Source organism: Maniola jurtina, chromosome 2 (assembly GCF_905333055.1).
Source record: "Maniola jurtina chromosome 2, ilManJurt1.1, whole genome shotgun sequence".
Taxonomy (NCBI): domain Eukaryota; kingdom Metazoa; phylum Arthropoda; class Insecta; order Lepidoptera; family Nymphalidae; genus Maniola; species Maniola jurtina.
This window is the reverse complement of record NC_060030.1, coordinates 13,127,282-13,140,099: the sequence shown is the minus strand read 5'-3', so window position 1 is coordinate 13,140,099 and position 12,818 is coordinate 13,127,282. Positions and strand designations below refer to the sequence as shown.

The following is a 12,818-nucleotide window of genomic DNA, read 5'->3' as shown; positions in this document are numbered from 1 at the left end:
TTATTAAACTTACCATAATATCCGTTATATTAAATCTGTTTTCGCTGATAAGTAAGACAGAATATAAAAAAACGCACGAGAGTAGAAGAGATAGCATATCATTGGTGCATATGAAGCTACAGATGACTCAAATAGTTTTAAAATCTACCGACTCGTCTGGAAATCTCAGCTCTTTATTTAGCAAAATCTTTAAATATTGGTTCTTCAAAAATTGCTAACCTATGACACAATTAAGTGGAGTTTATTCCTAGTGAGCTCCAAACAAATATTGGTTCTTATTAGAATATTGATCTATCAAACTCACTGAAATTTTGTAGACACGTTCTAGAAACTAATCTATAAATTGTCTGTGGTTTTCCATACTTTGAAACTGAAATATTCAGTTACACAGTCTCGAGAATTTACACACAAATCTTTAAACTTAAACGTAACTTTAAAACTGTTTTTACGGAAATCTGACAAACCAAACATACTCGTGGATATAGGTAATCTAGAATGTGTCTACAAACTTCACCTTTACTTTACTAAATATTACACCGAGTTTGATTGGTTAATATCCAAATAGGAACAAATTACGTTTGTATGGAGCAAGTGACGGAGAGACCGCCTTTAAATAAGGTTCCTTTCAATACTTTTGTGTGCTTTCCAATTTTTTGAAATTTGCTCAACCGTTGTCATTTGGCCGTTTTTAAATAATTTATTATGTGCAATTCGTTACTTTAAAATCTAAGTAATTAGGTACTTACCCATAGACCTATCATAGACGTTAAGAGGGCTCTCTCCGTCACTCGTTTCCACTCGTTTCATACAATCGTAGTTCCAATTTCATTTGAATATTAAGCAACCAAAGTCCATGAAATTTTGCACATATATTCTAGAAACTAATATCTATGTCTGTGGTTTTCCAGATTTCTGTTAAAATATTCTGTTTCAAAGTTACGCGGTCTTAAAATTTTCATATAAATCTTTGAGCCCCTGTAATTTTAAAACTACATATTTTTAGAAAAATCTAAAACACCACAGACACAGATATTAGTTTCTAGAATATGTCTGCAAAATTTCATGGACTTTGGTTGCTTAACATTTAAATGAAATTGGAACTACGATTGTATGAAACGAGTGGAAACGAGTGACGGAGAGAGCCCTGTTAAAGGTCTAAAGTTGATTGTTGAAATCGATCTGCTATTGTTTCAATGTTTTCGAAACTATTGAAAACAAATAGAGAAAATGATCAAAAACTAATGTTGATTTTCATTAATTTTCAATTTTATGAAATCACTGAACGACTTCACTTCACATCAAAATATTAGGTATTTAAAAAAATACCTATTGCGATTTACGAGTAAAACTTTCAGTACAATATTTTCGGGAAATAACGAAGTAGGAAACATTCGAGTATTTTGGTATAAAATTTTATATTAATTAGTACCTAACGACATACTTACCTATTTTTATAATTATTTCATTCATTCGATTTAAATATCATGATGAAAAGTTTTGGGGAATTTTGACATTTTATCACAAACTGTTGATTCTTATTATGTAAAATTCAAATTTTTCAATTGTACTTACTGATAGTTTTACTTAAAAATCGGTTGGTATTTAAATATCTAACACACGTTGTTACCTACATACCTATCATCTGAGATTGCACTCAAAATGTTGTTAATCCATAATTACGTATATGTAAATGTATAAATTGCAGTAAACCTGTTTATACATATTTTCATGTAATACTATATTATTAAGAAATAATGTGGCTAATTCTGTAGTAGGCACTGTATCTCAAAACTGAACTGAAATGACAAGTCTAATTAATATATTGCTGTCCCTTTCAGAACGCTCTCTGCGGAAAAAGATAGCACTAGATTTACGGATGAAATTAATAACAATAATAATCCTATCTGTAGTCTGTTGGCAGGTTACTTAGCATCATTGTTATATTTTGTCAAGAATTGTGGTCTTTTTCGAGAATTAGCCAGATTATGGATAGGTTGATTATTTAATTTCGTCGTTAGGCCTGTCAATCTAGAAATTATGTAGTACAGAATTAGCCACAATACTTATCTATCAGTTTATGTTATTCAATCACATATTATAATAAATATCTATGTCTGAGAAGACCTTGTCGATTGCACTTTTGTTAATCTATCGACTTTATTGTATAAAGTATCAACAGTAAGCTGGTATTGGGAGCATTATTTCCGAGGTTGTGAGCTTTGCTATCGGGAATGATTTCACTGTATAATTAATGATAATAATTATTTAAATAATTATAAGGGCCTGCACAGACGAGGGACTATTGTCCTTAGGGGACAAAAGTCCTATATCCTACATTTTTTCGCTGAAGGTACTATTAGTGCATCGTGTACGTTATACGATGCAGTTCTTAGTGGTGCATTTTTGTCCTCGGACAGTAGTCCCTCGTGTACACGGGCCGTAACATTCATTTCACGCACAACTGTGTTGTGTGGTATTGTAAAAAGGGTTTGCTTCGTTTGTTTCGTAGATATATTCTACTTTTTGTGTATGTTTTACTTGTATTTATACAGCTCTGTGACAATAGCAAAGAGTCGATTCAATTTACATTATTGCATTTAAATGTTGTAGTCATAAGCGTAGAGCATCCGAAATCAGATTAGATTTCGACTTAGTATATGTTATAATTAATAGTCCTCTCGTCCCTTCCATGCCTCTTTGCTATTGTTTCATAGCGCTCGTGAACAACCCAGGTAGATTAGGTATATGAATACATATCCTTATTGAATACTCAAGTCGATTTCACACTTATTTCTCTGTAACATCAGTTGTGCAATACATAATGTAACAATCGCTTAGGTAGGTATTAGGTATATTTTTGTTTGAATTTACAAAACGTAATGCAGAACCTGTTGTATTTTATCGATATTTTTACTGATACCGACGGGGTGCCGATGATTTTTCTAGGCGCCTCGGGGGAATTTAAGTCATAATGTATAATTTATTTTTAAGAAGAGGCCGGGCCAAATATTGCATTAATTTAGGTCTAACAGCGCCTGTGGCAGCCAATTCTGCCCTGTGTATAAATGAGTATTGAAAGTAACATCTCATTGATTGAAATATTAATGTTAATGGACAGTGTTAGAAAATTGTTATAAATTATTTTGATGACTGTTCGAAGGATAATAAAGAGTTGGATGTCAGTGTCGTTTATTATTTCATGAAATCTGTTGTAATTAGTATAAATTTAAAGGATCATGATCAAGAACTAATTCTGGGCCCTGCGCAGACGAGGGACAACTGTCCGCGGAGAACAAAAATCCCTCATAATTTTCTATTTCGCCGTAATATTACTTCATCGTGTACCTTATGCGATGCAGTTCTTAGTGATCCATTTTTGTCCTCCGCAGACAACAATACCTCGTGTGCGCAGGCCGTAACCCAAAGTTGTAGATACCCAACGTAGCAATTGGAACTAGTTGTGCAGAAAGCAGCCATGTTGCACTATTTCCAAAAATTAGTTATAAAAACAGTAGGTAACAAATACTAATTTTGACATCGCGGATTTTTGCAGATATCTATGTCAATGACTTTTATAATAATGAATAGCAATAGGCACTAATTTAGACAACGCGGATTTTTGCAAAGACATCGATATCTCATTAATTGATAACAATATAATTAAACTAGGATGAATCTAGTAATATACTTTATTTAATCTAAAACACAAGAAAGCGGATGCAAAAGATGAACAACTAAAGCTCATAAAACACTAGGACCACAGTTTGTGCTAGGCCTTTATCTAATATCTATCTTATTATTTCTCTATTTAGTAATGCGATCTCCAAATACACCCCTCGAAGCAGTATTCTCTCTACTATCTTCCATAGACACAATTTCTTCCAAAACTATTCGTCTTCTGTATTCGTCTTTATCAAAAATCTCCTGCACTTGTCTGTCCAAATCAACTGAACTGGATCGCCTAGAATCTGTCTTTACATCTTCATCGTTATGTATAGTTATATTTTCTTGGGGAACATCTATAATTTGTCCGTCGAGTGTCTCTCTAGATTCAATACTTGAAGATCTTGTACCAAAATGTAAAATACTATCAATGCTATCATTTTTAGTTAGGACAGACGCTCTAGGATTGTGTATCAAAGATTGGTTGGAACTCCTATTGGATGTGAGTCTTTTACGTAGCATGCAACAACGCCTTGAAAATCCTCCCATCCATTCAGACAAAAGGGCTGTCGCTGCGATAAGAAATCCTGCGCCAAGTAAGAGAAACATTCCTTGGGTATCTTCTAGAGTCAATCCTCTCTCTTCTAATGAGCCTAGATGAGAGGATGAATCGCGTCCCACCTGTTATTAAGTAAATCATAATTATTAATAATAATCATTCAACCTTAGTACCTACCTATTGTTACGTGAAACGCTTTATTATTTATTTATTTACATCTAATTGAACGGCAGAGCCACTTACACGAACTAGATGATTAATTATTATACAAATACAAAAAGAAAAATAAAAGGTAAAGATAGAACAAAATATGATACAATAAAAGATTTTAAAATTTGAATGAATGTATACGCTGAGAGCACTGAATGATCCTGTTCATTCAATGCTCTCCGCGTACCTCAGTAACTCCTGAACCAACGATGCCCACCCGTCATTGAATGGATCCCATTGATCATTTATATCCGAGAGCGCGTTGAAGGAAGCCAATGAACGCGGTATCGGTGCCATAGATCGAGCAACAGTACGATGAACTGGTACCACGAAAAGTTTATTCTTTCGTGGACGAAGATTATTATTTAATTTAGGTACTCGTATACGACAGAGTTGCACTTTTTCGTCTTGTACAGAGGGATCTATAACGGCAAAGATGTAGGTACCGATAAGTTTCAGCATTCCGTTACAAATTACAATGGTGAGTAGAAAACAAGGGTAGTTAAACAAAATCTGATAACACTCATTGGTTAGGCTGCTTTTTCCTAGCATCGTTGCTGGTTGTCAGGTGGAAAAATTAATAAAACGAACAGATTAGGGCTACACTAAATTGTACTTCGCAAAAAAGGAGGATTTCAGAAAAACTAGGTACAAAAAAAAGGTTCTAACGAATTGAGAACCTCCTCCGTTTTTCGAAGTCGGTTAAAAACTTAAACTTGGAAGAGATATATATGGAAGTTTTTATAAGGTAGATGCGACGGGTCTGCCCGCGAAATTCAAATTTAATTTGGTTTTTCCCAATTTGTAAACTAATACGACAACGCAGGCGGTATTTTGGCCAAGTCGGTCCGCTTCCATCACTCACCATCAGGTGAGATCGCATTGTAATCGATAAAAGAAGCCAGGTATATTTACTTACCGATAGCAACTTTCCCGAACTTGATCTCTGCATTTCCCAGCGCACCTCGTCTATCAGCTTATCAACGATTCCACTTTGCAACATCCTCCTTATGTCACGGCTTAGCTTTGCGCTGTAGAGTGAGTTGTTGGGAAAGCCCATACTGACCCCAAACGATACGAAGCATTCGTTGGATATGTGGAGGACGGAACGTTTTGATCTGAAACAGTAGGTAGGTGTACCTAGGTATAAACTGAACCTACAGCTCGTGCCTACATATTAAACCTAACTTTGGTTGATGCCGGATAAAAAACTGACCAAGCGAGTAGGAACCTAGTCATGCTAGTTGCTAAAAACTTTGATGGTCATTATTTTGTAAAAGTAACGTCATACGTTAACAAACGTAACAACGTAAGAAACCTCATAATCATTTTAAAATACATTTTCAACTAGCCGATGCCCGCGACTTCGCCCGCGTGGATTTAGGTTTTTCGAAATCCCGTGGGAACTCTTTGATTTTCCGGGATAAAAAGTAGCCTATGTGCTAATCCAAGATATTATCTATCTCCATTCTAAATTTCAGCCAAATCCGTCCCGTAGTTTTTACGTGAAGGAGTAACAAACATACACACACACACACATACAAACTTTTGCCTTTATAATATTAGTGTGATGAAATTTCACTCGAGGAGGAACCTACTCTGAAAATTTTCTTTCAAAATTTGTTTGTGTTGCGTGAACGGGCTCAATGACTTTTAAAATGACTGACACACGGACAGACGGACTGAACGAAACTACTTATTAAGGAGTTCTGAGGCACAATTAAAAAGAGAGACACACTTACTCCACCTTCGTAAAATTAGCTTGCACGATATATTCAAGCTCGGCTTTAGACCCCAAGAAAGCGTAAGGCCAGAAGAATGCCTTCGTAGTGTTCCGAATGCCGGCTCTAACATTGGGCACTAGTTCAATTTTCTTCAGAAGCTTATTTGTTAGTGGATCAGATGAGTTGAAGAACCATCGCTCCCAGCCACCTCGATCTGTTAGAATAAGGCCGAAAACATACAAATCTTCGTTTTATTCAATCAGTCAAGCAGCATTGACTTGGGGCAATCTGAGGCTGTTCAAAATGACTGCTCGTCCGTCAGGTTGTTTAGATTATTTTGAAATCTGACATTACTATCCTTTTACTGCGACTTTGTCTGCATTAGGTTTTTGAATACCCCCCCATTGATCTCTCAAATTTCTTAGTGGGGATGTACCTACATTGGGTGTCTGTATAAAAACCTGCATGCAAATTCATAAGTTTCGAGACCTAGTGCAGTGGTCTGAGCTATAAATATGTAGGTACATACTAGATACGTTGATAAGTCTGTCAGTCAATTTGTTCTTTTAGAAATAAGCAAATATTGTATTTTGTAGCTTAGATAAGTACCTACTTACGTAGAATAATTATAAGGATTTTAATTATGAAGCGTTATTCTATCTGGCACTGCCTAACCCAATCTCGTTCTGAGTGGAGAATCATGCTCAGGAGTGGATCGGTTTAGATGATGATGATGATTTTGTATCTACATTAATTAAAAAAATCTTACCTAAAGTTCCCACGCGATAGAAACCTGAGAGAAGTTGCTTTATCGAATCCACTGTTTCAGGAAATATTGGTAGAGTCACGAACGCTATGATCGATCCAGTATAACAACTTGTTATTATAATCGTAAATAACCAATACCAGCCTAGAAAATATAGGTACATTAATTTTTATTGGTCGAAAGAAAATGCATTGGGTGTACTTATGCATTTACTAAAAGGTATTCCATAACTACTAAAGCCCTCATGTTTGCGTTAGCCGTTAAAGAACGTATTGCGATTCACGAATGCCTGGCATTTTATTAACCCCCGAACCAAAAAGAGGGGTGTTATAAGTTTGACGTGTGTATCTGTGTATCTGTCTGTGGCATCGTAGCTCCTAAACTAATGAATTGATTTTAATTTAGTTTTTTTGTTTGAAAGGTTGCTTGATCGAGAGTGTTCTTAGCTATAATCCAAGAAAATCGGTTTAGCCATTTGAAAGTTATCAGCTCTTTTCTAGTTACCTACTGTAACCTTCTCTTGTCGGGGGTGTTATAAATTTTTAATTTACATTTGAATTATAAACTACTTAGGAATATTATGCGGAATATTTCTAAAATGCTGGTTTCATTGATTGCCACGCCTACGCTTTGATCCTGCGGATATTCTTCAGGTGCGTAGGTAGGTACATACTTACGTTACCCCTTGACAGATACCCCTTACTGTCTTGTACCAATGAAAATATGTCTGAACTAATACCTAGGTAAGTAGTATTCAAATATACCTTTGTACTATTGCTATTATAAGTATCACAATTATCTGCTGAACCAAAAACCGCAATTTCAAAACACAAATTTTCATTGCGTGTGGACAAGTATACATACAGTTAGGTAAATGCAACTTGCCAATCAAAATTCTCGTAGTGATCTTGGTGGTTTTGCTCCAAGAGTTCTTGCCGACGAACGTGAAGCAATTCGTAAACGTTCCGAAGACATACCAGAACATGTTCTCAACTTCCCCCTTATCGTGTAACAAGTGTCGTAGGGTATGTTTGTCAGAGAAGGCCAGAGGGAAGATGCCGAACATGTAGGTGAATGTCAGAGCGACCCAAACGTGCCAATGGAATGGACCGAGGATTGCTCGATATCTGGAAACATAGAAGATTTTTATCAAGAAGGAAAAGGTGATATTATTAAGAAAGTCATCGACAGTCATTCGTGTAATATTGACATGCAAAGCATGCAATTTAATAAGTCTTTCAGGGCCTGAGGTCATGATGTAGCTGGTCCGTCTTTGTATCACATCAGAGACGCATGCTTACAGATATACTAGAATATAATGCTTTTTGCTGTCATACCTACCCTTAACAGGGCTCTCTCCGTCACTCGTTTCCACTCGTTTCATACAATCGTAGTTCCAATTTCATTTGAATATTAAGCAACCAAAGTCCATGAAATTTTGCAGACATATTCTAGAAACTAATATCTGTGTCTGTGGTGTTTTAGATTTTTCTAAAAATATGTACTTTTAAAATTACAGGGGCTCAAATATTTGTATGTAAATTTTAAAGACCACGTAACTTTGAAACCGAATATTTTAACAGAAATCTGGAAAACCACAGACATAGATATTAGTTTCTAGAATATGACTGCAAAATTTCATGGACTTTGGTTGCTTAATATTCAAATGAAATTGGAACTACGATTGTATAAAACGAGTGACGGAGGAGCCCTCTTAAGTGCACCAGGTGAAGGCTAGCGTCAACGAAATCCTGTATCTAAAAGTTATTGCAGCATAGGTTCGAGATTTTTAATATTTGGTGCTACAAGTTACAGCTGGTCTGAAAGTCACGAAATAGTGGTTAATTCATATCTATACCTACTTAAATAAAATATTGTTAATTTTACTTTAGGTAAGTACTTATGTAGGGACGTGGTAAATTTTACGTCACGACACGTGAAATGAACACCAGTTACTTATTTATTTATAAGGAACACGATCAAGGAATTGGAATTCGAAGTTCAATAACAAAGCCATTGAACTTCAGATTAGGTACTATAGTGCCGGCAATATCAGTTATTTATTGACAAGGGACAGATCCGTCACGGAATACCCCGGCAGAATCAGAATTGTAGAGCAGGGATTTGTACTTTTTTATTGAATGAAAAATGTTCAGAATGATTTAAACTCAATATAAAAATTGGATGATCAGTAGGTAAAATATTAGTTACTTATGTTTATTTATTATCATATAGTTACCAACCGAGGAAGGGCTGTGGATGTCAACGTAATGAACACTGCACAGTCTTGAGAATGAGAGGAACTCATATCCATGTCGCGAATCCTTTCGTCAGTCACATACAATCCAGCTACGCCTATGTCCGCTCGACCAAGAGCTACTTCTCTTGAAACGGCGTCTCCTGGACTACACAGACAAAATATATAAGTAGGTATGATAAAAAATCCATACTTCCATACAGATTATACATGCGATAGTATGTCTGTCTGTCTGTTTGCTACATTTTCACGGCTCAAACACTCAACCGATTTTAATGAAAGGTACAGAGTTAGCTTACATCCCAGAGACGGACTTAGGCTAAGTAAGTATTTTTATCCCGGAGAATCAAAAAGTTCCTACGGGATTCTTAAAGGTCTATCCGCTTAACCGATTTATATGTTTGGTATAGAGGTAGCTTACGCCCGGGAAACTGCCTTCGGCAACTTTTTATCCCGGAAAAGCAAAGAGTTCCCACGGATTTTTCAAAAACCTAAATCCACGCGGACGAAGCCGCGGGTATTATCTAGTTGATAAATGAACCCCATCACGAAATGGCCTGCAACCTGTGGTACATGAAGCATGCACGAGTCAGCTGCATCGAATGCAACGTCAAAATGCGGATGATGTCCGCAAAGTTAATCACTATTGGGACCCTAATGCACTCATGTTGACGCGCTTGATGCGGCTAGCTAGTTCTTTTGACTTTAATTTTTAATTTTCAATACTGCCTTTTACAGCTCTGACGGTTATGATTACTGAGTTCTGTGCCGAATTTTATAAAACTTTGTATCTGGCTAACTGTATGTATGCCTGATGGGATTTCCCAACAACAACATCTCAGAAATCATCTGACTTTTTCAGTAGGTAGGTTAAGATAGGATTTTTGAAACTTCATCCTATAAGGGGGGGTGAAAAATCATTTTTGAATTTAAAAATATAGAAACTGGTATTTGGCTTCATCCCCTATGGGTTAAACAGCGGATGGAAGTCCGTCATTTTTGAAGTTAGAAATATACAAATTAGTATTTGGCTTCTGTTTATTTTTAAAAGTCAGCGTTTCTGGAACAACTGACTTTCTGACTGACTGACATCGTCGACGAGCTTCAGTAAAATTAAGAAGGTTACCCCAAATGAAGATCACGAGGTTCCACTATTTCGATGGAAAAGTTATTTCTCGCGGCTAGTAAATTGAGGATTCTAACTTCAGAACCGTCCCAGACCACACGAGGATTGCCTCCGTCCGAATCAGTTTGTATTCTAGACAAAAGATAAATTTGTTATAGACTTAAAAGTATTGTAGGTACAGTTAAAGACCTTTAGTCGTGTAGCACCTTAATGATCATATTTGCGTGGCACTGTAACTAGTTATACACAAGTGTTAGGGTGCCTTTCCACCAGAGATGTGCTATGCAGCTATGCTGCGAAGATGTGAAATCTACGCTACGAAAATATGTGACCGTTTCCACCAATACTAAGCTATGTAGCTATGCGAGGAAGATGCGCCGCCGCAAAGTAGCTGCGCGAAGAAGATGCGCATACTGTAGGTATTCTGCTCTGCACCCTTGTCGACGGCCCATAGCAGGCATTCATAGCACGCAGCCATAGCATGCATCCATAGCACGCATCCTTCCATTTAAAAACATATCTTAGTTGAATCTGTTTCCACCAGTGCTAAACTATCATTTGTATTTATTTGTGTGTGGCGTGTTTACAGAAAAAGGTCATAATTAAGGTTTTGCTTGCTACTCGAATTCTGAGGCTGACCGTACCTACGCCATCTAATTTTGTCGTCGACCATCACTTTTCTATTATGTACTAAAATTCTTCAAATAATATGAAAAAAATACTTTATACTTACTAACTACCTACCTATCTCTCATAATTAGGTATTATCCTAGGATATTTATGTACCTTCTGAATATAAAAGGTGGCTGGTTTGCAGCAGCGATAATAAACCGATGTCCAGCATAACCCTTAGTCATTTTGGTGGGAAACAAATCAACATTTCTGGAATATTTCCCGTTGTTCCAGGAACACAGTACTTGCGGCTTGCTGGCACCGAGCCCATCGACGTATAAAATATGAGTATACAGTATGTATGGGACTTCCTGAAATCAGTTTTTATTGGGTTTTCATTTCTTTTGACCCTGAAGTCTGCAGACAGTCTCCGTAAATCCGTTACATTATGTAAAACATAACGTTGGTCGGTCTGTTCGTTACCTATGCATTCAAACATCGTTGGTCCGAGTGAGTTAAACTTTATACCGTTTTTGTTAGCACTTGCGAAAAGGTTTTAAACGTAGTATCATCAACGTACAAGAGGTGATGCGTGTGTTGCAGTACAAATGCATGCCGGGCATTATTTACTCGTAGTTGTAAAATAAAAACATGCTAGGCATTAACTATTACGTACCTACTTCTCCAAAAAATATACTTCTTGAACCTGTGTAGATTTGTCAGATTTATCTTCATATAAATTTCTTGCGTACTTTATTTGTTTTCTTAAAACTTTAATGCCTATTGCCGAAGCGTTAAAAATCCCTTGGTCTTGGTTCTTATTGGATATTTTTTTATACACCGCTGCACTTATTACTATTCTGTCTAACCTACCTATTCTACTAACTATTCAAATGCATATCTTACCAAGTTCTCGTCATCTTTGAAGCTCTGACCAATAACAAGTAGATTGACAAAAGATCTCGATATAGACCCTGACAGAAATTCTTGAACTGCCCATTGAGAAGATCTGGCTACAACAATAACTTTACTTTTGGACTGTTTACCCAAAACCTTGGCGCTTTTCTGTACATCAGTAAGAAATAATATGAAATGAAGGCACTGCCGTTTTGCTTGTAATAATCTCGGTTCTTCTAAATTGTCTTTCTCGTTTATGTATCCATGTACGAAAGTTACAGGGAAACTTTTGAATAAGTCCTGAAATAACTGGTTTTCGTGCGATTTTATTTGACTATCGTACAGTATTACCGGTGTACAATCACTGAGGTATGTTAAGGTTACATTATGGATCAATTTGATAAGAGAAGGGTTTTGATCGAAGACTGGACTTTTATTCAGAAAATTTTCATGCCATACTTCTTCTCTGGTTTTTGGGTGTCCGTGAAAAACAGGGTCCGCTAAACGTTTATTAAGAACTCTATTTGTCCCATTAACACGTATTTCTTCAAACGTTTGTCGAACCACTTCACCATTCCTACATTTTGAATATTTACTTTTCAAAGGCTTGGTCTGTAGACGATGGTTGGAGAACCGTGTTTGGGGGCCTAGTATTAATTGGTAATTTTCAATTTCTTCACCTAAGGTCACATGGTAAAAGTTTTGTAACAATAAAAATATCAATATTTTCATTTTCATATTTTTTTCAGGAAATCAAAAGAACATTTTTTGGCGTCTCTTATCTTTACAAAAGTTAGAAATAAATGTTTTCTGTTGCAGTCTCGTCTTTTTATTAGTTTTCATGACCTTTAACAGCACAACGTCGTTTTCGAACAAGTGTTATGATTGAAATTTCATTTTTTATGAACTAATCGTATTTAGTATTCAGTCTACCAAATCTAATGTCATGGCCAAAAAATTACTAGATTTTTATCGTTGTCCTTGAAATACTCATCTGCGACTTG

At 36.1% G+C, this 12,818-nt stretch overlaps 1 protein-coding gene across 1 annotated transcript; it reads right to left on the bottom strand.

Annotated features, from left to right (window-relative positions):
* Positions 1-3,784: 3,784 nt before the first annotated feature.
* Positions 3,785-12,808, bottom strand: LOC123872790 (ionotropic receptor 21a). The gene is made up of 10 exons (XM_045917322.1): positions 12,805-12,808; positions 11,824-12,494; positions 11,092-11,288; positions 10,306-10,437; positions 9,166-9,327; positions 7,808-8,049; positions 6,926-7,066; positions 6,175-6,370; positions 5,352-5,550; positions 3,785-4,344 (listed from the first exon to the last, which is right to left on the bottom strand). Exons 1-10 carry the CDS (start codon positions 12,806-12,808, stop codon positions 3,805-3,807), a joined length of 2,484 nt encoding a protein of 827 aa, XP_045773278.1. The 3' UTR covers positions 3,785-3,804.
* Between the last annotated feature and the right edge of the window lie 10 nt (positions 12,809-12,818).